At 49.8% G+C, this 23215-nt stretch overlaps 1 protein-coding gene across 2 annotated transcripts in view; it reads left to right on the top strand.

Moving 5' to 3' along the window:
- NPAS2 (neuronal PAS domain protein 2) overlaps nucleotides 1-22982 on the top strand; it is a 145693-nt gene extending 122711 nt beyond the window's left edge. Inside the window, exons 12-21 of one of the 2 annotated variants that reach the window (XM_019753869.3) lie at nucleotides 1592-1676; nucleotides 4432-4573; nucleotides 5050-5159; nucleotides 7274-7363; nucleotides 8918-9064; nucleotides 14152-14349; nucleotides 15732-15922; nucleotides 16265-16357; nucleotides 19044-19209; nucleotides 21627-22982. In XM_019753869.3, the coding sequence (XP_019609428.3) occupies nucleotides 1592-1676; nucleotides 4432-4573; nucleotides 5050-5159; nucleotides 7274-7363; nucleotides 8918-9064; nucleotides 14152-14349; nucleotides 15732-15922; nucleotides 16265-16357; nucleotides 19044-19209; nucleotides 21627-21797 (1393 nt within the window). In that variant the 3' untranslated portion in view covers nucleotides 21798-22982. Of the gene's footprint in view, nucleotides 1-1591; nucleotides 1677-4431; nucleotides 4574-5049; nucleotides 5160-7273; nucleotides 7364-8917; nucleotides 9065-14151; nucleotides 14350-15731; nucleotides 15923-16135; nucleotides 16358-19043; nucleotides 19210-21626 lie in introns of both variants that reach the window. The other variant, XM_088796013.1, reaches the window with a different exon arrangement.
- The last annotated feature ends 233 nt before the right edge of the window (nucleotides 22983-23215 follow it).

The raw sequence follows: 23215 nt of genomic DNA, 5'->3' as shown, positions 1-23215 counted from the left end.
TGGGGGTCTCAGGAAGCCCCCAGCCCAGGGTGGGGGAGCAGGGCTTCCAAGGGAGGCCACATATCTAGCATTTTATAGACGCTGCCTGTGTAGGGTCACAGGTCCCAAAGGTACAGGAGAAATGTCATTTTTTTTCTTCCCCCTGACTTCAGAAATTTTAAGAACACAAATCAGTTTTAAATGGGTCTAGAGAAGAGCATCTGAAGAGAACAAAGAAAGAAAGGTTAGAAGGGCTGCATTTTGTACATATCCATGATAGATAGATAGAGAGAGAGAGAGAGAGAGAGAGAGAGAGAGAGAGAGAGAGAGAGAGAGAGAGATACCATACATACATATTGCATTTTACATATGTACATAACAGATAGATAATAGGTAGATAACAGATAGGTAGATTGGTAGAGAGACATATAGACACTATGCACGCATGCTGCGTTTTGTGTAGAGACATAATAGACGGAGAGACATCTAGAGTCTGCACTTCCATGCTGCGTTGTGTGTGTGTGATAGATGACAGGTAGGTAGGTAGGTAGGTAGGTAGGTAGGTAGGTAGGTTAGTCGACAGACAGATAGATGACTAGATACTGTACATACACACATGCTTGTGTATAGTTGACAAGTAAATCACTCTTTTGTAAGTGGAGAGAGACTAGAAATGCTCGTTTCCTTTGCCCGTGAGGCCGCTCACCACGTTGCATGCTGCTCTCAGGAAGTTGATCTTTGCTTCCCAGCCCACCATTGTGCTCTTCAGCAGCCAGTACTTTCTAATTCCAAGGCCAGTCCCAGCCACTGCTACCCAGCCTGGGACTTGGCCAGAGGGGCTCTTTGCCCCCAAGGAAGGCTGGACATCGTCAACACCTTCTGTTTTAAACCCTGCCCTCGACCCTGCTCTCCTCTCCATCCTCTACCTCCCAAATTTTAGAAAGAAACCCTCAGAAAAAAAGCAGGGGGAGAACTGAGGGAATAAATAAGGTAACAAGCATACCAGAGGCGCAAGAGCCACTGTCCCCTTCCAGGCCCCTTTCTCAGCCTACCCCTCAGGCGAGGGCCATGGCTGGGTCAGCACATTGAGCTGATTTACACACAGTATTTAAAAAATGAGTCCAGACACGAATCGGCAGTCTGGGTCTGGCTCGTTCTAGGTTGGTCTGAGAGAAAACTTCCGGAAAGTCGTAATTACTAAAAAGGTGACCTGTCACTTCTCTATATGCATAGTCCAGGCTGAGTAGGTTTTAAGAAAGGCTTCTAATAATTTGAAGGCTGAAGCTTATCCTGTCGATGAAACGGTGTTTTTAAAGACAATTGTGTTTGGAGGGTTCATATGGGGGATGGGGGAGATAAATAAAGGAGGAGAGAATAAAAACATCCTGGAAAGGAAGATATTCTGAATGTTACATTAGAAGATACTGCAGTGGAGCTTAGTTAGACTCAGAAGGAAACTCCCTTCTCAGACAAGTCCCAGGATTAGCCCCCTTTGTGGTGACTCTTCTGAGTGGGCGTTAGGTAGGGGCCTCGATGCATCGCGCAGCCCTCTCTGCCGTGGTCGTCTTGGGCTGTCCCATCTCCAGCTGTGGTCTCTTGATTTCCTGATCAGTTACGCGGACGTCCAGGTGGAAAGGAGGCAGGAGCTGGCATTGGAAGACCCGCCATCCGAGGCCATCCACCCTTCAGCACTAAAGGTATTCTGATCCCCGCCAGGTGCAACAAGGCCAAGTTTGGCTAAGAAGACTCTCCCATGAGTTGTTATCATAAAAATGCTAATCATCAAAAGAACAGGTCCTATTTATGGAGCTCTTGCTATGTTCCCAGTATCATTCAGCATGGTTCCCTTACTTACCACGATGGTGTTCCTGTGCGATGGGCACTGTCATTGTCCTGGTTCTTCTCTGGGGTACAGAAGCACACCGAGAATTAACTAACGTACCCAAGGGTGCCAAGGGTTAGAACTTGCAGAGCTGGATTCGAAACAGCCTCTGACTGAAAGCATGGTTTGGCGACGTTCTGGCCTTACAAGAATGGTTATGAGTCCACTTTGTGTCTCTCCCACAGATAGAAAGCTGGAGGGGTCATTCCATCATCGCATTGAGTCCTGGGATAATTCAACATCCCCCATCCTTCCCTTTGCTTCTGTGCTGCTACATTGCCTCCAGGACTTGGACCCCCACCCCCACTCCCAATGCTGTCAGTGGCAAGGGGGACTTTCTGTTTCTGTGTCTGAGGCCTTAGTTAACCGCATGCTGGAGTCGGCTTCGTGTCAGGGAGCTCTCCTATTGGGAGATATTTCTCTTCTCGAAGTCTGTACCTCCTCCCCCGCCCGCCCCCCCCCCCGCCCCCAGCCTGAGATCTCAGGTGCTCACGTCTCTACAACTTGCAAGTAGACCAGAGAGCCCTGTTCCTCAAAGGCCATTCTTCAAACAGACACAAATATTGGGAGGAAAACAGAGAAAGCAAGCAAAGGAGGGAGTGTTGTGTTTCATCAAAAACTAAGATGCTGTTGACTAAGATCCACCATTATCTTATCTCCCACTAAGAGAGAGAAAATGCTGCCCAGTAAATCTGTGAAATAAGGATTTCTTTCATCAGTTGATGAACACATCCCAATTTCAGATATGTCAAGATGAGGGTGGGGAATTGATGAAAGATGGCTTAGAATTGTTGAAATATGGCTCAAGTTCCAGGCTGCCCAGTGAGCTAGAATCCAGAGTCGTTGGCCGGGGCTGACACAGCAGCAATGGTCCAACAAAAGCACCTGTGGTCCATCAAGGACCGAGTTGGGAGGGAGAAAAGAAAAATCACCTGTAGAGACCAGAGAGCCGCCAGTCTCTTTTCAGAGCCTCCCTTGCTGGCTGCTGCACAGGGTGCATTACAGGGTGATTCATCACCAGTATCCTGATAGGACACACCTGTCACTGTTTATGGAAGTGTTTATTAGCCAGCTCTGTCACATAACGCATCATGTATCATGTCCAAGAGTGGAATTAAGCCATTCATAGGCAGGTGTTAGACACACCATACATCACAGCTGAAGACCAACAGGCTTAATGCGCGTCAGTCAGTCTGAAATTCATTATTGAATTTCTGATCCTTCAGGAATCCCAGAGCCCAATGGAACTTCTCATAAACACACGTGTGTGTATACATGCACAAACACAATCTCAGGCTGCCAGGTTATGAGGCCCCTTTTAAAGAAAAAGCTCCAGGACAATGCTTTTCACACCATCAGTGGTAATGGACCAGTTGGCATTTTAATGTCATATCTGTTGCTGACCAATGCTTCTGTGAATGGCAAATTGCCATGCTTGGGTGTGATGTGTGGCGATGTCAAATGGCGATAAAAGTTTCTCAGTGCTTACTCTCACTTCCTGTCCTTATTTCTCTGCAGACCAAGGAGCACACAATTCACAAATGGCCAAGGGCCAGGGATGCCCCTACCAAGGGGTCTGATCGAGGCGGGGCTCTGTGACTAAGCAGTAGAGTCTCAAAACTGACATTTAGCACAGCAACTCCAGGCACATCCTGTAATTCTCTGTTGCATAAAGGCCTGTGGGTCACAGAGCAATCATTTCAGCCCTACGTGGGCACACACACACTGTCCACCCTCATTGGAGCCATGACTCAAGAGGCAGCATAGCACTAGACTCACACCCAGGCGTTTTATACCCGAGACCATTGGACGTGACCAGTGGATGCCAGGAATTTCACCGTCCATCCAAGACTAGGGAGGAACATGGCTCAGGAGAGTCAGCGTCATGTTTCTTCTTTAGCTTAAGAACGAGCATACCCGTTTTTTCATTCCTAAGACACCTTCACCTTGCAGGGCGGAAGGACAGCTCCTCAGTGTTGGAAAGTCACAGCTGCTTTCGCATACACTATATTGGAGGCAGAGAAATGCTAGGAGCCAGCATCAGTTAGGATGCAGGGGCCATGGGCCCTTTGCCCCTTCTTCACTCCAGAGCCCTGAGGCTGCAGAGAAGGAGCGAGCGAGGGGCTGGGGAGGCAGCGTGAGAAGTACCCAGAAGGGTCCAAAGGCATTTGTTTCACTGGTGTGCTAACAGTCCAGTGCCACCAGCAACCTTATTTCTGGAACCTGCCTCTTCCCCCGCTTCTGGGAAAATCAAGATTCTGGGCAGCGAGGTGACAACGTTAAGGGAACAAAGTAAAACGCAAAGTCACTTACAAAAATCTGAAAATTCAAGATACAAGGTGAAAAAGTAAAGTAACTGTTCCTATAGGCTACATGCCTCTCAAAGATTAAATGTATAGAGATATATGAATATTCTTCCTGAATGGGTTTGGAATTATCCCAAACAGCTACAGTAGTTCTCTAACAGCCTCTACATTTTTCTACACATTTAGGGAAGAACCACGTCATGAAGTTTGTTCCCATCATCTCGAAGCCGAGATGTGGACTGTGTGTGTGTTTGTGTGTTTCAGGACAAGGGCTCAAACCTGGAACTTCAGCAGCACTTAAATGCCCTTGATGTGGGCACCTCGGGCCTTAACACAAGCCACTCGCCATCAGCATCCTCAAGAAGTTCCCACAAATCCTCGCACACGGCCATGTCAGAATCCGCCTGTGAGTGTGATGCTGTGGATGGAGAGAGGGGTGGGCCCCCTGTCAGATGGGGGAGCAGAGCCTGATGAAGGGTCCCAGGCCATACGTGCCTGTGAAGTGGAAGTGGCCGTCACTTCACACTCCTTGCTTCCTCTCCCACTGGCTCCCTGCCTCTCACCTCTCCACACGCTGGTTCTGCCACTACTGCACGAAGCAGACATAATGCAGGTGACACGCAGATCAGATAACCAGGCTTGGTTTTAGTGACGCTGGTAAGGTGTGTGGCTGAAGCAAGTGGGGGACATGAAGTCTGGGGACGGTCTGCTGTCACCCACCAGCTTCCAGGCCAGGGTGGAGGCTGGCAGGACTTCATGACTCTGGAACCCACTTCCACTCCTGTGGGACTCAGAGATTCCAGTCAGTCCCTTGTTTCATGCACACAGGGCCATGGTCCCCTGATGTGTGCATCAGTAAGGTCATCTGTTGCTTTCTTCCAGCCACTCCGACCAAGCTGATGGCAGAAGCCAGCACCACGACTGTGCCGAGATTGGCCACCCGGCCCCAAGAGCTCCCTGTGCCAGGGCTCAGCCAAGCAGCCACGATGCCGGTATGTGTGACCCCGCACTGCTCAGCCAGGGCTTGCTACACTGTGCCAGGCCTGCAAAGCCACCAGACGGCATGCTGCCCCTTCCCAGAGAATCAGTCCTTCGTAGAGACTGAAAGTGTAAGGTAGCCCAGGGGTGGGAAGCTAGGTAAATTGGCAACTAATTTTAAACATTTTCACACCAAAAATTAACATGGATGTATATTCCTAAATGCAAAATCCAAATGAGTATTAGAGAAAGCTCAAAACTTGAACCTGGGGTCATACCCCCAGAGCCTCTAGGGGTACACGATGAGGACCCTCCCATTTTGGATCTCGTTTCACTCCAGTGAAAATGTTTGAGAAGTTTGGTTCTCAACAAAACTATACCTCTGCCTATACCAGGCGGTGTCCCTGACACATGTCAGACCTCTGCAGAAAGGCAGGCAGTGAGTGGCCCCTTAGAAAACACACCGGCTGTCTGCAAAATCACTAATGTGCAATTCTCCCGTTATCTACCGCCGTATAATGAACCACGCCAAACTCAGAGGCATAAAGCAACAGTCATTTTTCACGTTCACAGATTCTGGGTCAGGGACTCAGAGAGGGCGCGCTGGGGACGGCCCCTCTGTGCTGCATGGTATTGGAGGCTTCACCAGCCAGGGCTGGGATCCATATCCCACGTGTGTGGCACTCACCTGGGCTGGGCCAGCTGACGGCTGGGCCCCAGCTGAGATCCTCCGCTGATGCCTGCCTTGCACAGGCCTCTCCATGCTTTGAGCTTCTCCTGGCATGGCAACTGGGTTCCAAGAGGAAACATCTGGAGAGGGACCTTTCCATAAGAGCCAGGCAGAAGCTGTGTGGCCTTGTGTGTCCTCGCTGGGGACGTCCCACAGCATCACCTCTACTTGGTTAAAGCAGTCACACATTCACCCATAGAGAGGGTTAGACCTTCCAGTTCTAGACGGGAGAAATGTCAAGAATTTCAGGGACCACATCCAGACAGTTGCCAAATACCTCACACCCATCCCTCGCTGACATTTTGGAGATGGGGGTAAATGGGCCACCTTCCTCCTTGCCTTCACCATGAAAGTTATGCACACGCTGCTTGAAAAGCTTGGGTGACACATTTTATTGTCAAACAGAATATGCCTCTTTCTTTCTCTGCAGGCACTCTTAGACAAGCTTGTAAACTATGACCACCATTCTGCTCATGTGTGGCCGTCCGCTAGAATTCTTTCTGCCACCAATGGCGTCACAGTTCTTCCATTTCCTCCCAGCTGTACAGGCAACTACAACTGGGAGAACCCAACCCAGTCTCTGGTGTAGCCCTGTGCCTGGGATTTCTCCCTCAAAATGAAGTCTCTTGCTGTCGTTTCCTCCCCGTGTTGTCCTGAGGGGCACTTTCCTTTCGGGCTGCTATAAAAGAGCCGAGGGGCTGGGGGCGCTTTCAGAATAACTTCAGAACGCTTTTACTTTTCTTTTAAAAAACGTCAAAGAGCCCTTGAGGCTGAGGGGTTCCTTTCTTGTTTTTATACAATTTCTCCCCCCCCCCCCCACCCAAGTGATCAGGGAGCAAGTCCTGTCACTCACCTGACTCCCTAGGAGTCTGATGAATTCCAGGCAGAGTCTGGCGAGTTGCACCAGCATCCCGGGGGAGTCTACAGACAGATATGCCCGGCATGTCTGGCCCTCTGCCTTAGTGTTGAGAGAACGGATAAGGACCACACGCAAAGCCAACACTGGTTGTACATACGACCCCCTTCATACCATTCAGTGGCACTGCTAAGAATTTATCAGTATGGGAGAAGAGCAACCAAACCCACCAAGAATGGAGTCTAGAACAGGACGCAAGGGAGGGAAGTGGTGCGAGGTGCCAAGCTCCGACAGGGAGCCATGGCTTGGCAGAGGCATCATGCGCCCTGAGTGATGCTGGGACCTCGCTCGAGGACCGCCCGCGTGCTGCGCCAGCCTGCTGCCCCACCTTTGCCCACGGAACACGCGCCTGTACCTTCCAGAAGTGAGCTCTTCACTCTAGTGTGGAAGGGCCTCCTGTAAGCCCACTGAGTGACCACACCGCTGAACCTCTGTGAGGGCCCAGAGGCAGTGTCTGTTAACAGAGCCCTTCTCTTCCCCAGGCTCCCCTGCCTGCCCCAGTGTCCTGTGACCTCACACAGCAGCTCCTGCCTCAGGCCATTTTGCAGAACCCACCTGCCCCCATGGCACAGGTGAGTCTGGGACTGGGAGTGAGGGGGAGCAGGTCGTGAAACTTCCCCAAGACACAGTGCGTGCTGCCCTCTGGAGCGTGTGGGTGCATTGGTGCCGACATGTGTCACGCACTTAGGTACCAAACCAAGGCCCCCAAATAGGGACTACTTTTTCCATCTTGCAGGTGGGGCATGCCAAGCTACAGCCTTGGTTTTTATGCCTGTCCCCTTCACCATTCTCATGTTCTCTAGAGACATCCATCCTGCTCTTTCCGCTAGTATCTTTTTCTCAGATCTTTTCAACAGTCTTTGTTCATCTCCCTGCCACTTTTCCATGTTCCTCTTCATTTTTTATAACTCTAAATTGCTCATGATATTTTAGCAAAGGTCTGAATTAGGCCAGGTATCACAGGAAGACGCTGAAACTAAGAAAATAAGAATCATTCTAGAAGTAACTGATGAACTGCAGTGCTGGCTCCCCAAGGACTGCCCAGCCCCCTCAACCCAGAGGGTCTCCCCTGGACTTGTCAGGACTGTTTCTGAATGTGTCCTGATTTGGTGGAACTCACCACAGAGGCTCTTGTGTTTTGTTTTTTGAATTAAGTATCTGATCCAGCTTGTTTTCTTTCTCAATCGAATACTCTTTCAAAATCCCCCCTGATTGCTTTGATCACTTGCATTCTGATGAAGATTTTTGTGATATAGTGTCGTCTAGTGTAGGTACTTTTAAACTCACCTCCTATCCCATGGTCCACCCCCTCCATTGGTTTCCTGCAAGGAGCCTTGTGCTGGGGTAGATAGCTGGTGACAGGGATCAGGGATCATCTCCAAGATTTTCCTGAGGCCGACCTCCATCCCAGAAAGGGAGTCAGAAGTGAAAGGAAGGGGAGACAGCGCTCTCGGCAAAGCAGATAGCCTTGTCCCTCCTATAAGGTCACCTCTGCCAGTGTTCTCCTCGGGATAAAGGTTAGGCCCTGGTATTGTCCTTCTCCTTAGTTCATTTTTGCACAGATTTTCGAGAAGTGCGTTGCCACAAGTGAGCCTGGGGGAGGGGAGGGAGGGTGACAAGGCCTCATGGCCCCAGGAAGGCCGGTTTGGAGAGCAGGACTCCTGTGAAACACACCATCAAATTCAAGTTCATTCGGGAATTGTTGCAGAAGAGCCCTGCTGTCCAGGATCAGATTTAAGATAATGATAGGACGCAAAATTGCCCATGAAGCTGTCACATGCAAATTATCATGACCTAGATGAGAGGGGGGGAAAAGGAATGGGGGGGTCTCGGATACCCTGCTTTTGACAGTCATCTCCAAAACCATTAGTAAATTTGTCCCGCAGGTTCTGGTGGGCCTGAGAAAAGCTCACAGGGGGACGCCTGGGACACCCGGCCGTAATCCATAGCCCGTGCTCACTGCTGAACTCCCAGCCGGCTGTGGGTCACTCATTAGGGACACTTGAAAAGAGTGGAGAAGGGATGGGAAGGAAAGTGGGCTGTGCCCCTCGGAACAGCAGCAGCATCTGTCTGCGAGGCGGAAATAACTCTGTCATCTGGTTCCATTTTCTGACTCCACCTGGAAGTTCCCGGCACAGTTCAGCGTGTTCCAGACCATCAAAGACCAGCTGGAGCAGCGGACGCGCATCCTGCAGGCCAACATCCGCTGGCAGCAGGAAGAGCTCCACAAGATCCAGGAGCAGCTCTGCCTGGTCCAGGACTCCAGTGTCCAGGTAATGCTCCGCCTGGGCCAGTGGGCCAGCGTGGTCTGTCCTCCCCTCTCCGTGGGGTGTCCTTATCCACCCTCCCAGGGCAGGCAGGACTGCATGAGTCCTGCTCACTTACTCAGCATATTGAAACCACTACAGAAGGAGCACGAGGAATGAATGCCACCTCCTCTGTCCCCAACTCTGGGCCAAACGTGAAAGTTGCATGACACCCTCTTCATTCTCCCCTCTCTGCGTCGGGCACGTGTTTGCTGCCCCACCTGCATGTTCATTCATGGGTTTGTGGGTGGATTGCCCTGCACGGATGCCAGCCTGCATCCTTCGGGGTTAGAAGCGCCAGCCCTCCTACAGTCCCCGTGTGACGTCGCTTTCCTAACGCCCAGCCCAGGCTGCTCTGCTTCCTCTTACCCGAAGCATGAATGGAGGGAGAGAATGGGAAGTGATGACATCTACACCCTGATGGGGACAGCAGAGGGAGCTGGGGGACTGGGGGTCTGTATGCTGGCACCTCCAGGCCACCCAATGCCAATGGGGCAATCTCTGTGCTCTGACAGCAGCAGCTTTTAACTATGACCCCCAGTTGTCACTTCTTTGCATCCTTTTAAGAGTTTCGTCTTAGAGGAAAATCTTTATATTGGATCTCTTTCAAGGATAAGTTATTTTTACCAAGTGTCACTTATGTCAGTCCAGGACTGTTTTTCTTCCAAAGTGCATCTTTGGACCCAGCCTTTAATTGTAAAGGTAATTGTCGCTAACTTCGGAGTCTGCCCTGACAGCTGTAAGCCTTTGCACCCCCATAGGAGAGACAGAAGGATGCAGAAGAGACCCCTTGGAAAAATACCTGCAGCATGTCCCTGCCTCTCTCCCTGACTGTCCACACAGACACTCCACCGGCCACACAGCTCCTGAAGGGCAGTGACACCCCCAATAGGCAGGCCTTGTGCAGGCACAGGGTCCTAAGGCGTGCACGCTGGGATAAGCGCACGATGGTGCAGAGTTACTAGGCAGAGGGGGACACCTGGGTAGCCGTCCTCAGAGGGGGACACCTGGGTAGCCGTCCTGTGTCCTGGGCTCCCCTGAAGTGCTGGCTCCTGCAAGAGGCCAGAGCTGAGCAAGGACTCACCCCTACCCCCCACTGTCACCCAGGCCTGTGTGTGCCGGGCTTTGCTGAGAAAGCCATGGCCACCTCCAGAGCCCTGCTGCTCCCTCCCACCCCCACCTCTTCAGGGACACCCCCGAAACTGACAGAGGAAAAGACTGCACCGTTTACATGAGAAGAAATGCAATCATTGAGGTGTCAAAATCCCTTTTCACTTATTCTTTCCCAGATGTATTCTTTTCTCATTGACCCAGGGTCCAACCCCTAGAATTTGCTTGACTCCGATTATTTCAATGGGATTTTTATACTAACAGGAAGGGGGAAACTGAGTCAGAAACTGCTAACTAAATGGAAGGTAGGCGCATGAACATCCTCCTCAGAGCCCAGACTTTTCTATTTCCTGCCTATTTAACATGAAGGCTGAATTCTAAAATAACAGGCGACACAAGAATCTAACTGTAAGGAACACGTGGAAATCAAGCCTTTAGACTCTGTCTCCAGTGCGTCCCTTCCCTGTTTTTATTCCTGTAACCTTATCTTTGCAGTGGAATTTTCCAGAGAACATGGAAATCCACAGATAGTCAAACCAGAGAACATTCCCTCTAGCAGTCTGCCTTCTTGCATTTTTGCAAGTTTAAAGTTTTAAAGAAATACGTTCCAATATGCTTAATCAAAATGTATTTGTTTTTCTAAAAAAAAGCTATATGATTTAATCATAAAGAAAAACAAGTAAAAATTACTCCACTCCTCCCCCCTAAAAGTGGGGGGGTAGATTAAATAAGAATGGCAAAACATTGATAAACCCCTGGTGATGATGTGGGGGTTTCCTTACAGAGTATCTCTATTTTGTGTACTTCTGAAATGTTCCATAATAATTAGTATTTGTAGAAGTAAGCAGATAAGAACAATGACAAACCACATGTGAGCCTAGGATTGGTTCATGCTTGAAAAATTAGCAGTCTGTTTTTTCTCTGCTAACTTTTTCCACTTGAATTAGGGAATTGTTTTTCTCATGCTTTCTATAAAATGGACCGCAGAGCCTTTTGAAGAAGTCATCCTCTGAAGCCATAAAATTCTGCTTTGTTGTTGATAAAACAGGCCTGGCTGTGCACAGCCACAAACCAGCATTACCCCCAACAGTCCTGTATCCGAGTTCACTGGGCTTTCCTACTCATTGGCTCAGATCTGTCACTGAGACTGTGTGTGCCTGTGATGCTTGCTAAGTATGATCTAAAAGAAAAAAAAGATTGGGTTATGAGGGAGAGGTGCTGGCGCCTAGATGGAGTCACCAAGGATGCTACCTGGGGAGAGCTGTTCTGAGGAAAGGCTCTGTCACCCCCTGCAGTCGGGGGATGGCTGCCTCTTTCTTTTTGAGAGTATGCGCGCCCTCTCCTGGCTACTCAGAGAAATGTCTGGAAGGACACCTGTAGCAATGGCAAATGGGTTCCTTAATTGGTCCTCTCTCCCTCCCTTCCTTCCTTTCTTCCTACCTTCCTTCCTTCCCTTCTTCCTTCCACTCATGTATCATCCATCCATCCATCTTTCCTTCCTTCCTTCCTTCCTTCCTTCCTTCCATCCATCTACCTACCCATCCATTCAGCCCCCATCCATCCATCCATCCATCCATCCATCCACCCCTACCCCCATCTATCTTTCCAGCCAGCCAGCCAGCAAACACCCATTATGTATCAGGTACTATGGGGAAACAGAGATTAAACAGGATAAGGTTTCTACCCTCAGAGACCATATATCAATCAGACAGAGTAGCAGACCAAGTGATCCCTTGACATAGCACAAACAGAAGCAGTTTCCCTTCTTTCTATGAGTAAAAGCTTCATTTATTTGTTTATTCATTCATTTATTTATTCCATTCATTCACTTCTCAGATATTTTTTATATGCCCAGAGAGACAAAGGAGCAAAATTCTCCTTTTTCATTTTAAATATTATTATTATCTAGCATTTATTGAGCACTTACTGTGTCTCAGCATAATTCTCATTTAGTCCTTTATGAGGTGTGTGCTGTTAGTGTTCCTGTTTTATTAATGAGGAAACTAAGGCTTTGAAAAGTTATGAAAATTATCCAAGGTCATACCACTAGTACATGGGGGGGTTGCAGTTTGAACTAAGGTATGTCTGATTTAAGCTAGATAATACTGCCTGTCCTAAATAAAGATTCTTTGAACTATAATCCGAAGGTGAATTGTATTATACCAGAAAAAATATATGTCACTGGGTGTGAGTAATGGGTTTTTGCTGAAGTGCTGAAGTATAGGTTCCCCTAGAAACAAGCCATATTATAACAGGGAGCTGGGATTGAATGAAGCACGATCCTCAGACTGGATCTGTAGTGAATGGGTACTGAATCTGAGACGAGGACACCCAGAAATTTCTTCTTAACTTGTAAAGGGATGCGGGGCCCTCATTCCAAGCTGCAGGCACCTGTGCTGGGGCTGGGGACGTGACAGGAAAGTAGGTAAGGATGGCACTAGATGCAGAAGATGGCTGACACCTCCTCTGAACCACACACTTGAACTTCCTGACCTTTAAGCGCTCCTCCAAGGGCCTGCCCCCTGTGGGTCCACATCCTTCCTCCCAAAACCGCTCCACAAATGCAGGCTTGTGGGTTCCGTGCTGGGGGTGAGGCTGCACTCACTGAGTGCAGGAATAGGGGTTCAAACTCCAGAGGCCAGGAAGAAGAGAGTCTCCCCTGCAGAACGCAAAACTAGAGCCCTGAAAGGAAGTGGGGTGCTTGGTCAAGAACCAGCACACAGGTAATACCAGCTGACGTTTTTACTCCATGTGCTGCCTCAGCGAACTCCAGGTGGCTTTTGCAAAAGAGCCAGACACAGGTCTTAAGTTTAAATTAATACTCAAACCATTAAAGCTGTTTTTTTCTTAAGCCTTTAGCGTCAGCTTACAGATAATGATTTTATTCACAAATCTACAAATTTGGTCTAAAAGGACCAATGCTTTTCCTTTTTTTGTTTACGTGCAGTTAGTTTATAAATTTAACAAATTGTAAATAACCAACATTATCGACCAAAGCCATTAATTTACAAATTTGGTGTGTTTAAATCTCTCAAACACATGTCACATACCTAACAAGACAGACATAAACCTGAGAAGTCAAATCTTTGTTAGCACTTACGCAATTCTTTTTCATCAAATACTCCAAACTTATAAATGAGGTAGATCGATGTGATCACAAAATGTCAACGCTCTTTATGAACTTGATCAAATCCTCCCACACGTTTCATGTTGAAATCACCAGGCTAATGGATCACACACAGCCTCTTCGTTGTGACACATCTTAGATGACACGGTCCATAGAGAGTATCACGATGATAAAGCTTGTCCTTAAACACGATTTTAAAGCTCATGGACTTGATGTTATGTCCTTCGCCTTTCTGGGGCAGCAGTCACCCAACTAATGCGGGAAGGCAGGTTTACCTTCCCAGCTGGGAGCACTGAGTTGAAAGTATCCATCCACAATATGGGTACAGACCCTGGTCACTGGTCAGAGATTCAAGGCCGGGCACAGGGCCTGGTCCTTCTGCCAGGACAATGCAACCCACACTACAGGTGAGCCAACTCTCTGCCCCCAGTATTGCATCATTCATTCCATTGACAGGACGTTTCTCCCTTCTAATAAGACACGGATAAGGCAGCCCAGACTCTATGCGAGTACAAGTCATCAATAGACCCTCTGGGTCTAACTGTCTTGACACTGTTAGACCCCCATCACTAGGCTGTGGAACCTTCCAGAAGACAGTCCCAGTGTCTCTCTGGCCCACTGCTCCATCTCTGGGGTCTGGCGCGGTGCTCGTGACGTCACAGACCCTCAGTGTCTCCATGTTGAGTGAATGAGTGCTTCCCAGGCAGGTCAGAGAGCGCAGAAAAGCGGACCACTTACCGTGGACAGACAAATCAAGTGCAGGCCTGTGGAGGCCCCTGTGACCCCAAGCTTAAAGGCATTCCTGTTGTGCTTCCAGATGTTTCTGCAGCAGCCAGCCGTCTCCCTGAGCTTCAGCAGTGCCCAGCGGCCTGACGCTCCGCAGCAGCTCCCGCAGAGGTCGGCCCCGGAGCCCCAGTCCCCGCTCACCACCAGCCCTCAGCTTCCGGGGCAGATCGCCTCTGTCCAGGTCACGAACCAGCACCTGCTCAGAGAATCGAGTGTGATATCAACCCAGGTAAACATCCCCACTCATGTGTCCTCAGTCTCATCATCTACCCTCAGTCTTAGCCAGTATCAGTGGGAGAACACAGGTTATCCACTTCCATCCGTGGTCCCTTTCCCCAGGGCCACCATGCCCCTCCCAGTGCCCCAGATTCTCTGCAAAGCCCTCAGAGCCATTACCACTTGCTAACAGCCACCAGTGACCTTGCATCTGATGAGGTTGCAGTCGATAACTGGCACTCGAATAGAATAAGAGGTCCTGAGCCCCTGCTTCTGGAAGGTCATAGGATAAGCCCCTCCCTCTGCCTCGTGTGTTTGCACACGTACTCATGGGCCCCGTAAACCTCCGCTGAGCTCCTGCTGCTCATCAGCCCCCAGGGGAACAAAGAGGAAGAAGAGCTGGCCTTGACCTCACAGTGTTTCTAGTCTAGTGGGGGCTCTAGAAACGTAAACAGATAATGGACAATAAAATGTAGAGAAGTACATGTATGAGAGAGTTTAGTCCATCTTCACCCAGATTTAAGGGTTCTACTTTAAAATACAGCCTTTTGGTTCTGACAGTCAGAAGAAAAATGAATGGCGAGAATAGCTAAGAAAATTTTGGAAAAGAAAAAAACTGAGGCAGGATTGACACTATCTGATATTGAAAGATTCTGAGAATTAAAACACTGTGGTGCCATCGTATGAATGGACAGTCAATGAAACAGAATAGAAAACCCAAAAGCAAACCCAAGCCCTTCCCTTCATTCATTTGTTATTTCACTCAATAAGTACTTCATGCCAGGCACTGAGCTTTAGGCACCAAGGGATAGCAATGAACACAAAAGAAAAGAAAAAAAGGATCTCTGGTCCCAGTGGGGAGAGAGATACAAATAAGTGAAAACCGCAGTGTGAAAAACGGCAATTCAGGGATGCTGGTGAAGGTGAGTGATGGGTTGGAGTTTTAACCAGGTGGCCAGAGAAGGCCTCGCTGAGAAGATAATACTTGAGCAAAGGCCTGAGGGAATGAAAGAGTGAGGTATATCGCTGTCGAGGAAGAACATTACATATAGAGCAATCAGCCAGTGCAAAGGCCCTGGGGCAGGAGGACGCCTGGGGTCCCCACATCTGGAGTGGAATTTGTGAAGCAGAAAGTTGTTTGGTTCAACACACATCTCTGTCTTGCCTGCTGGGCACCTGACACTGCCCTAGGCACCAAGATTCAAAAATCCTTGAGGTGTTTACAATCTTATGGGGAAGATAGTCGTAAGATCAAAAGAATTCAGTAAGTAGTCAGTAGGTCTTAAGTTACACAAGAAACCAAGGGGGGTAGAACAAGGTTCTAGGGAGGATTCCTGGAGAGATGACACTGGAGGTGAGTCTGCGTTTTACCTTTCTCATTAAATGATGCAACAGGGTCCCAAGCCAATGAGAAGCTCCCAGATGATACAGGGAAGTGGCCACTCAGTGGGCAGCTTGACGCCCCAGTTCAGCAGCCCTGCAGCCGTGCTCCCACCAACTCTGAGCCTGACCACGCCGGCTTCCACCTCCCAGGACGCCAGCCAGTGCCAGCCCAGCCCAGACTTCAGCCACGATCGGCAGCTCAGGTACGGAGACTGTCCTTTGTTTAAAAGGTAACTGAGGTGTCGCTTTAGATGATGCATTTCTGCTCTCCTTCCTGCTGTGGATGGAGGCAGAGTTCAGACAATTAGATTCCAGGCCCTCCGAAGCTGATCTCAGCTGACACAGAGGCAACAGAGGGCTGGGGTCTTGATGGCCAGAGGAAGTGACCCGCTGCGTTCATCGTCCTCCGAGAACAGAGCAGGCGAAGTGGCGATTCCGTCAGACTTTGGAAAGGGTCCCGCCAGCTGGGCAGGTGCCGCCATCGGCCAGCGGGTCTGCAGTTTGGGGCTGATCAGTTTCCCACTTGTCTCTTCCTCCGCTCAAAGGCTGTTGCTGAGCCAGCCTATCCAGCCCATGATGCCTGGGTCCTGTGATGCGAGGCAGCCCTCAGAGGTCAGCAGGACTGGACAACAAGTCAAGTAGGTGGCCCGGGGGAGGGAGGAGGCTGAGAGCCGCACTGGGTGGTCTCAGGCTGCGTGGACCAGCAGCTAGCCCTGTGAGTGTCCACTGAAGACAGGGTCCACCTTTGAAGGACACCCCCTTAGCTTTTCTTCTGCTGTTTCCCATGGGAGCAGATAACACTTTGTGTCAGCATCCCATGCTTAGAACAGGACCTGAATGGAACAATTATATGCCCCGTTTGGCATTATTTTCGGACGTCTTTACAGGTCTGAATGCCTTGGCCCTTGATTGTATACCAGGGAAATGTAGCCCACGGCTCCTGCTGACCAGCAGTTGCTGGCAAATTCCACAGGCACACTTTGCCTGCTCTGTGGTTCTAGAACTGCGCAACGGGACTGTGAAACCCTGCAAATGGGGGCCCTCTGGCCCTCCCAGACATGCAGCCCTTTCTCTCTCTGTCCTTTCCCCACCCCAGGAGAAACCCTAAAACCAGAAGCAGCTTTGCTCAGCTGTTTAATTCTAGAGACAAAGGGTCTTGGTGGGAGACATAGGGGCAAATGCTTGAAAAGCCAGTGGAAAACAGTTCCTAGCCCTTTGAAATGAAGCAGAAATAGAGCTATCTCACAAAAGTCTTTTTTTGTGTGTAAACATGGGTTTAATTTTTGTCAGAAGTTCACCAGGACAGTGCCAGCTAATTAGGCCTGGTGTGTCCTCATGACGACTTTACAGCCACCCCGTGGGACCATCCCCAAAAGTCTTTCCCCCGTCCTCCTTCAGCCACTAATAATAGTAACAGCAGATGGTTCCGAGCATTTCTGAGGGTCAGAGGCCTTGTGCCTCTGTCATTTCATTCTGTCCTGATAGAAACCCTGTGATGGGCGTGGATTGTGCACCGCGGGAACCTGCCTGTAAATTCTCCAGTGGTGCTTGCTCTCTGTCAGGCAGGGGGGTTTTGGTTTTGGTTTTGGATTTTGGCTGTTCTTCCTAAGTGATCCAAATGAGTGGAAACAATGATTCTAGTTACATCACTTTCCGGAGATGCTTAAAATGCAGTGAACTAGGTAAAAATGGAAACTCTTTCTTCTTGGAACTCTAACGGCCATTTTCGGTCAACCCAATAATTTATATCCTCCCCACCTCCCCCCTCCCCGTCTTCCAGACATGACCTAACACTCCATCTTCTAGGGTGTGTCTGGGTCTGCCTCCCACATACACAGAGGCCTCCCAGGGGACGTTTAAACCCCACAATGCCTGTTGCAAGTGACCCCATATAGAGAAATTACATTTCTAAAACTATAATGCAAAATGGGCTTCTCTCCAGTGTCTTTAAGCGTCTATTCTTAGTCTGTACTCCTGCAGACCTTTTCCTAAATGCCTCTTTTCACCCCTTGTTAATAGCTCGTTATCATCAACACCTCTTTTTTTATTTTTTATTTTTTATTTTTTTTGTGAAGCTACAGATTAAGAACGTAGTTTATTTTCTTTTTTGTTTGTTTGTTTGTTTGTTTGTTTTTTAATTAAATTTATTGGGGTGACAATTGTTAGTAAAATTACATAGATTTCAGGTGTACAATTCTGTATTACATCATCTATAAATCCCATTGTGTGTTATTTTTTATTGTGGTAGAACACATACGCATATATCATGTAACATTTACCATCTTAACCATTTTTAAGTGTGCGGTTCAGTGGCATTGAGGATATTCACATTGTCGTGCAACCATCACCGCCATCCAGCTCACGAACTTTTTCATCTTCCCAAACTGAAGTTCTGTCCCCATTACACATAACTCCCCATCTCTCCTCCCCCAGACCCTGGCAGCCACTGCTTTACTTCCCGTCTCTCAGAGTTTGACTACTCTAGGGACCTCATATAAGTGGAATCATACAGTGTTTGTCCTTTTGCGTCTGGCTTATTTCACTCAGTATAATGTCCTCAAGCCTCATCCATGTCGTAGTATGTGTCAGAATTTCCTTCCTTTTTAAGGCTGAATAACATTATGTTGTGTGTATAGACTACAGTTTATCCATTGCCCCATTAATGGACACTTGGGTTGTTGGCTATTGTGAATACTGCTGCTATGACAATGGGTGTACAAATAGCTGTTTGAGCACCTATTCTCGCATCTTTTGGGTATATACCCAGAGTTGGAATCACTGGCCCATAAGGTAGTTCTGTTTTTAATTTTTTGAGGAACCTCCATGCTGTTTTCCGTAGTGGCTGCACCAATTTGCAATCCCACTAACAGTGCACGAGGGTTCCCTTTTCTCCACATTTTCACCAACACTTGTTTTTTATGTTTGTTTGTTTGTTTCCTAATTGCCATCTTTGCTTTTCATTTCCCTAATGACAGGTAATGTTGAGCATCTGTTAGTGTGATTAGTGGCCATCTGTATCTTTTCTTTAGAGAAATGTCCATCCAAGCCCTTTGCCCATTTTTTAATTGGGTTGTTTGTTGTTGTTGTTGAGTTGTAGGAGTGCTTTTCATGTGCTGGACGTTAATCCCTTATTAGATACATGATTTGCAGATCTTTTTCTTGGGTGACCATTTTGCTTCATGGACGGTATCCTTTGATGCACAAACATTTTTCATTTTGAAAAGATCCACTTTATCTATGTTTCCCATGTTGCCCATGCTGTTGGTATCATACCAACACCTCTTCCTTAAAGGCCTGTTTTCTCCTTCCCTTGTGAATCCACAGGTATGCACAGAGCCAGGCCATGTTTACGAACGCAGACGTGCACAGCACCAGCAGCGGCGCCCCGACCCCTGTCCTGCTGATGGGGCAGGCGGTGCTGCACCCCAGCTTCCCCAGCTCCCAGCCGGCACCCCTGCAGCCAGCACAGGCCCAGCAGCACTTCCTGCAGGTGGGTGTAGGGCAATTGTGGGGGGCTTGGGGGGAAACAGGGCCCAGATCCAAGCCCCCAGCCCCCAGTCCAGGGCCCAGGGGCTCAGCCCCCAGCCCAAGGACCCAGCCCCGAGCCAGGCACCCAGCCCCCAGCCCAGGGACCCAGCCCCCAGCCCAGGGACCCAGCCCCCAGCCAGGGACCCAGCTCCCAGCCCAGGGACCCAGCCCCCAGCCCAGGGACCCAGCCCCCAGCCCAGGGACCCAGCCCCCAGCCCAGGGACCCAGCCCCCAGCCCAGGGACCCAGCCCCCAGCCAGGGACCCAGCTCCCAGCCCAGGGACCCAGCTCCCAGCCCAGGGACCCAGCCCCCAGCCCAGGGACCCAGCCCCCAGCCCAGGGACCCAGCCCCCAGCCCAGGGACCCAGCCCCCAGCCCAGGGACCCAGCTCCCAGCCCAGGGACCCAGCTCCCAGCCCAGGGGCTCAGCCCCCAGCCCAGGGGCCCAGCCCCCAGCCCAGGGACCCAGCTCCCAGCCCAGGGACCCAGCTCCCAGCCCAGGGACCCAGCTCCCAGCCCAGGGACCCAGCCCCCAGCCCAGGGGCCCAGCCCCCAGCCAGGGACCCAGCTCCCAGCCCAGGGACCCAGCTCCCAGCCCAGGGACCCAGCTCCCAGCCCAGGGACCCAGCCCCCAGCCCAGGGGCCCAGCCCCCAGCCAGGGACCCAGCTCCCAGCCCAGGGACCCAGCCCCCAGCCCAGGGACCCAGCCCCCAGCCCAGGGACCCAGCCCCCAGCCCAGGGACCCAGCCCCCAGCCCAGGGACCCAGCTCCCAGCCCAGGCCAGACAGGCCTTTCCCCCACTTCCTTTGGAGGTGGTTCTAGTCCTCAGGGCAGCAATAAACCCCTGACAGATTTGTATTTGAATCTTTATAGTTTCTAAAGCTCCTATTGCTCAAAGGTTATAAGTATATATAGTGTGAGAAATTTAGCATCAGCTATTATGCTAGGATGGTTATGTGCTAAAAAGGTCCATTTCTAAAAAGTAATTTTTATTATGGTGTCCATAGTTTTAAAGTGAAAATCAGACACTGACAACTGTGTTTCTCGGACTTGTTAGTATGTTTATACACAAAGTCTTATACAAATATAAAATTAAATCATGTTGGGTTAAAGATTCATCCAACTTCCTTAATAAATACAATTACGTTGCACGAGACAGGGGCTTTCCAGGAAAACGTTTACATGCAGTCACTAGTTACTTAAAGCAAGTGCCAAGTACACTGGCTTTCCCTTCACCCAGCCACCCTGCTTGGGCACCTGCAAAACCACAGGAGAGTGTGCAGTGACAGATCCTTAGAGGACAATGAGATAGAGGTGAAAAGAGTTATCCTTGCAGGTCTAGAACCTCATTGAATTCAAAGCTGCCAAACCGACTGGGGTAGGCTTTTCAAATCTCGCTGACCCCAGGCATGGTGGGAGGCAACTCAAGATTCAGCTCTGTGTAGCTTGTCAGACGGGATTTGGGCCCAGCTCCCAGCCCCCAGCCCAGGGGTGATGCCATGACAGGGCAGGGGAGAGTTAGGGGTCCCCGTGTATTTTCTCAGCAGTAGCAGCAACCATGTTTGCAGACACCTGTTCCACCCAAGACAGGGTTAGGGAGGCGAAGAGTGCTCGGCCTCCTCAGGGCCCCCAGGGATGGGGGCTGTCACAGAGAGCAGCGGGGCTCTGGGTTAATGCCCACAGAGCTCTGTGGGTGTCTGGGAGGCCTTTGGGAAGGAGGGACTCGGGGACACTGCTGCAGAGCCAGAGACTGGGCAATATCAGTGTGGGTAACTGAGAGCCGAAGGGACGTTGTCCCAGCAAGAGAGACAACCTGAGCAGCCTCAGAAACAGGCTGGCCTGGGTCACTTGGAGGGGGACACTTCATGGACGGAGGTTGTGGGAGATGAGACTGAAGGTTCCAAAGTTGGGGGTTGGCCAGCTGAAGTTTCTGACCTTCAAAGAAGGATGTTTCCTAGTAGATGCCGGCATTAGGCAGTAATTGGAAGTAGTTATGGAGCAGGGAACACCAGTGAAAGTATGCAGGCTGTGTGCGTGTTTGGATCCTGCCCTGTATGTTACCTGCATGTGGTCTCAGCTTCCAACATCCGGAAATGTACAGGCTGCCCGTGGACCGTGTGCACACGTTCCCACTGGGCCAGGAGGAGCCCCTCGTGCTGGCAGGAAGCTTGGCTTCAGAATTTACCCCCGTCTGACAGAGCCTCGAGTTCCATTCCCCCCATGCACCCTCCCCCCAAGGTCCCGCCCGAGCCCTCACCACGAGACACCCCCTCACCCCCAGCCACAGAGGAGAGTCCAGGGGTCTGACCACATCCACATTTCAGCTGAGGAGATGTGGAATTGCAGGACCACCGCTGGAGCCCTTTTCCTTTTCTTTCCAGGTACAGGCGCCAACCTCTTTGCACAGTGAGCACCAGGACTCGCTCCTTCTCTCCACCTACTCCCAGCAGCCAGGGACCCTGGGCTTCGCCCCGCAACCCCAGCCCCCTCGCCCCTCCCGCAGGGTCAGCAGCCTGTCGGAGTCATCAGGCCTCCAGCAGCCCCCCCGGTAGTGCCCTGGCACCTCAGGCGGGCCCCAGTCAACTTTAACTGATGGACAGACGAAGGGGGAGAGGAGTCTGAACTTAAACCCTTGGCATTTGTGCACACTGCGTACATTTCGGATCTCCTGGATGGTAACCATCCCCGGACAGCAGCAGCTGGCACGCGGGAATGAGCAGCAAAGCTGGCCGGGTTCTCCTTGCCTCTGCACGCCTCGGGCACACTCTACAGCCATATTGGGACGTTGTGCCTCAGTTGACCTTATCAGATGGCGCATCTCGTTGCATCCTCCCGAGAGCACACTGGTCACGCTAGCCAGCAGTGGCCCGTCCACACATGCTAGCTGGCCTTCATTCTCTCGATCCTCTTTCCTTTGCATTCCGGAAGCACTTGGGTCAGAGATCTGTTGAAGAGAGAATAAAGAGATTATTTTTCATTATTTTTAAATGGTTGTTTTTGTTTTAATTTGCACAGCTGCACAGAGGAGATAACCTAGGCACTTTCAACTTTGAAAACTAATGAGGTCTCGTGACTTCATTTGGAGACCACAGTAACAAAAACAGCCCACCAATCAGAGAGCACAGCTGGTCATTGACCAGGCTGTAGCCTCACACCCTCTGGCCAAAACCCTAATGGAATGAGGGTCTCCACCCCACACCATGCTGGTGATTTTTCCCCCTAAATATAACACTGGACTGTTTCCTGTTTACTTCATTAATTGCAACTACAAGGCGGACTCAAAGCGAAGCACAATCATGCAGCTGACATTCCAGAATCTTGAGAACTCCAGGGCTAAGAAGGGAGGGGTTTCACAAGCCAGACAGGCCCTGAGGGACCCCACCTGTGCTGGGCCTGGGAGGGAGAGTGCTGCATCTTCCTACACATCTTTCATGATAAGACCCAGGACTGGATTTCCTTTTCATAATGCACTTTGCTTTTTTTTTTTTTTTTGTATGTTTTGTTATGTTGAGATGTTTCTAAAGAAAAGATTTTATGTAATTATAAGACGAAGTGTAGTGACATGTACAGCTGTTGTAATAATGACCTATTTCTATATAAAATAAAATGGTATGGATTATGTGTAAATTATTTTGTATCGGAGACACCAGTTCCTTTCCCAAATATCAAAGTATAAAAGTTTTTCTTGTGTTTTTCTGTGAGTGGACATTTTGTAATAAACAGATTTGTACAATTTCCTCTGGAGGCAGTTTCTGTCCCTTGTTATACATGCATGCATTCATCTTTTCATCAGTAAATGTTGATTTCTTTATAAACTTCAAGATGTTTCTAAGGACAATGACATATGTGGAAATGGTGCAAGCAAGCAGTAAAGAAGCCAGCTGATGGCGACTCGTTTTCTGAGTTCCAACACGTACATCAGCTCATCAGGTGCCTGATCTTTCAAAGGCTGCACCAGAAAAAACAAATG

Source organism: Rhinolophus sinicus, chromosome 2, assembly GCF_057876585.1.
Source record: "Rhinolophus sinicus isolate RSI-liver-muscle chromosome 2, RSI-T2T, whole genome shotgun sequence".
In the NCBI taxonomy this organism is placed as follows: Eukaryota; Metazoa; Chordata; class Mammalia; order Chiroptera; family Rhinolophidae; genus Rhinolophus; species Rhinolophus sinicus.
This window is presented reverse-complemented; position numbering and strand designations above follow the sequence as displayed.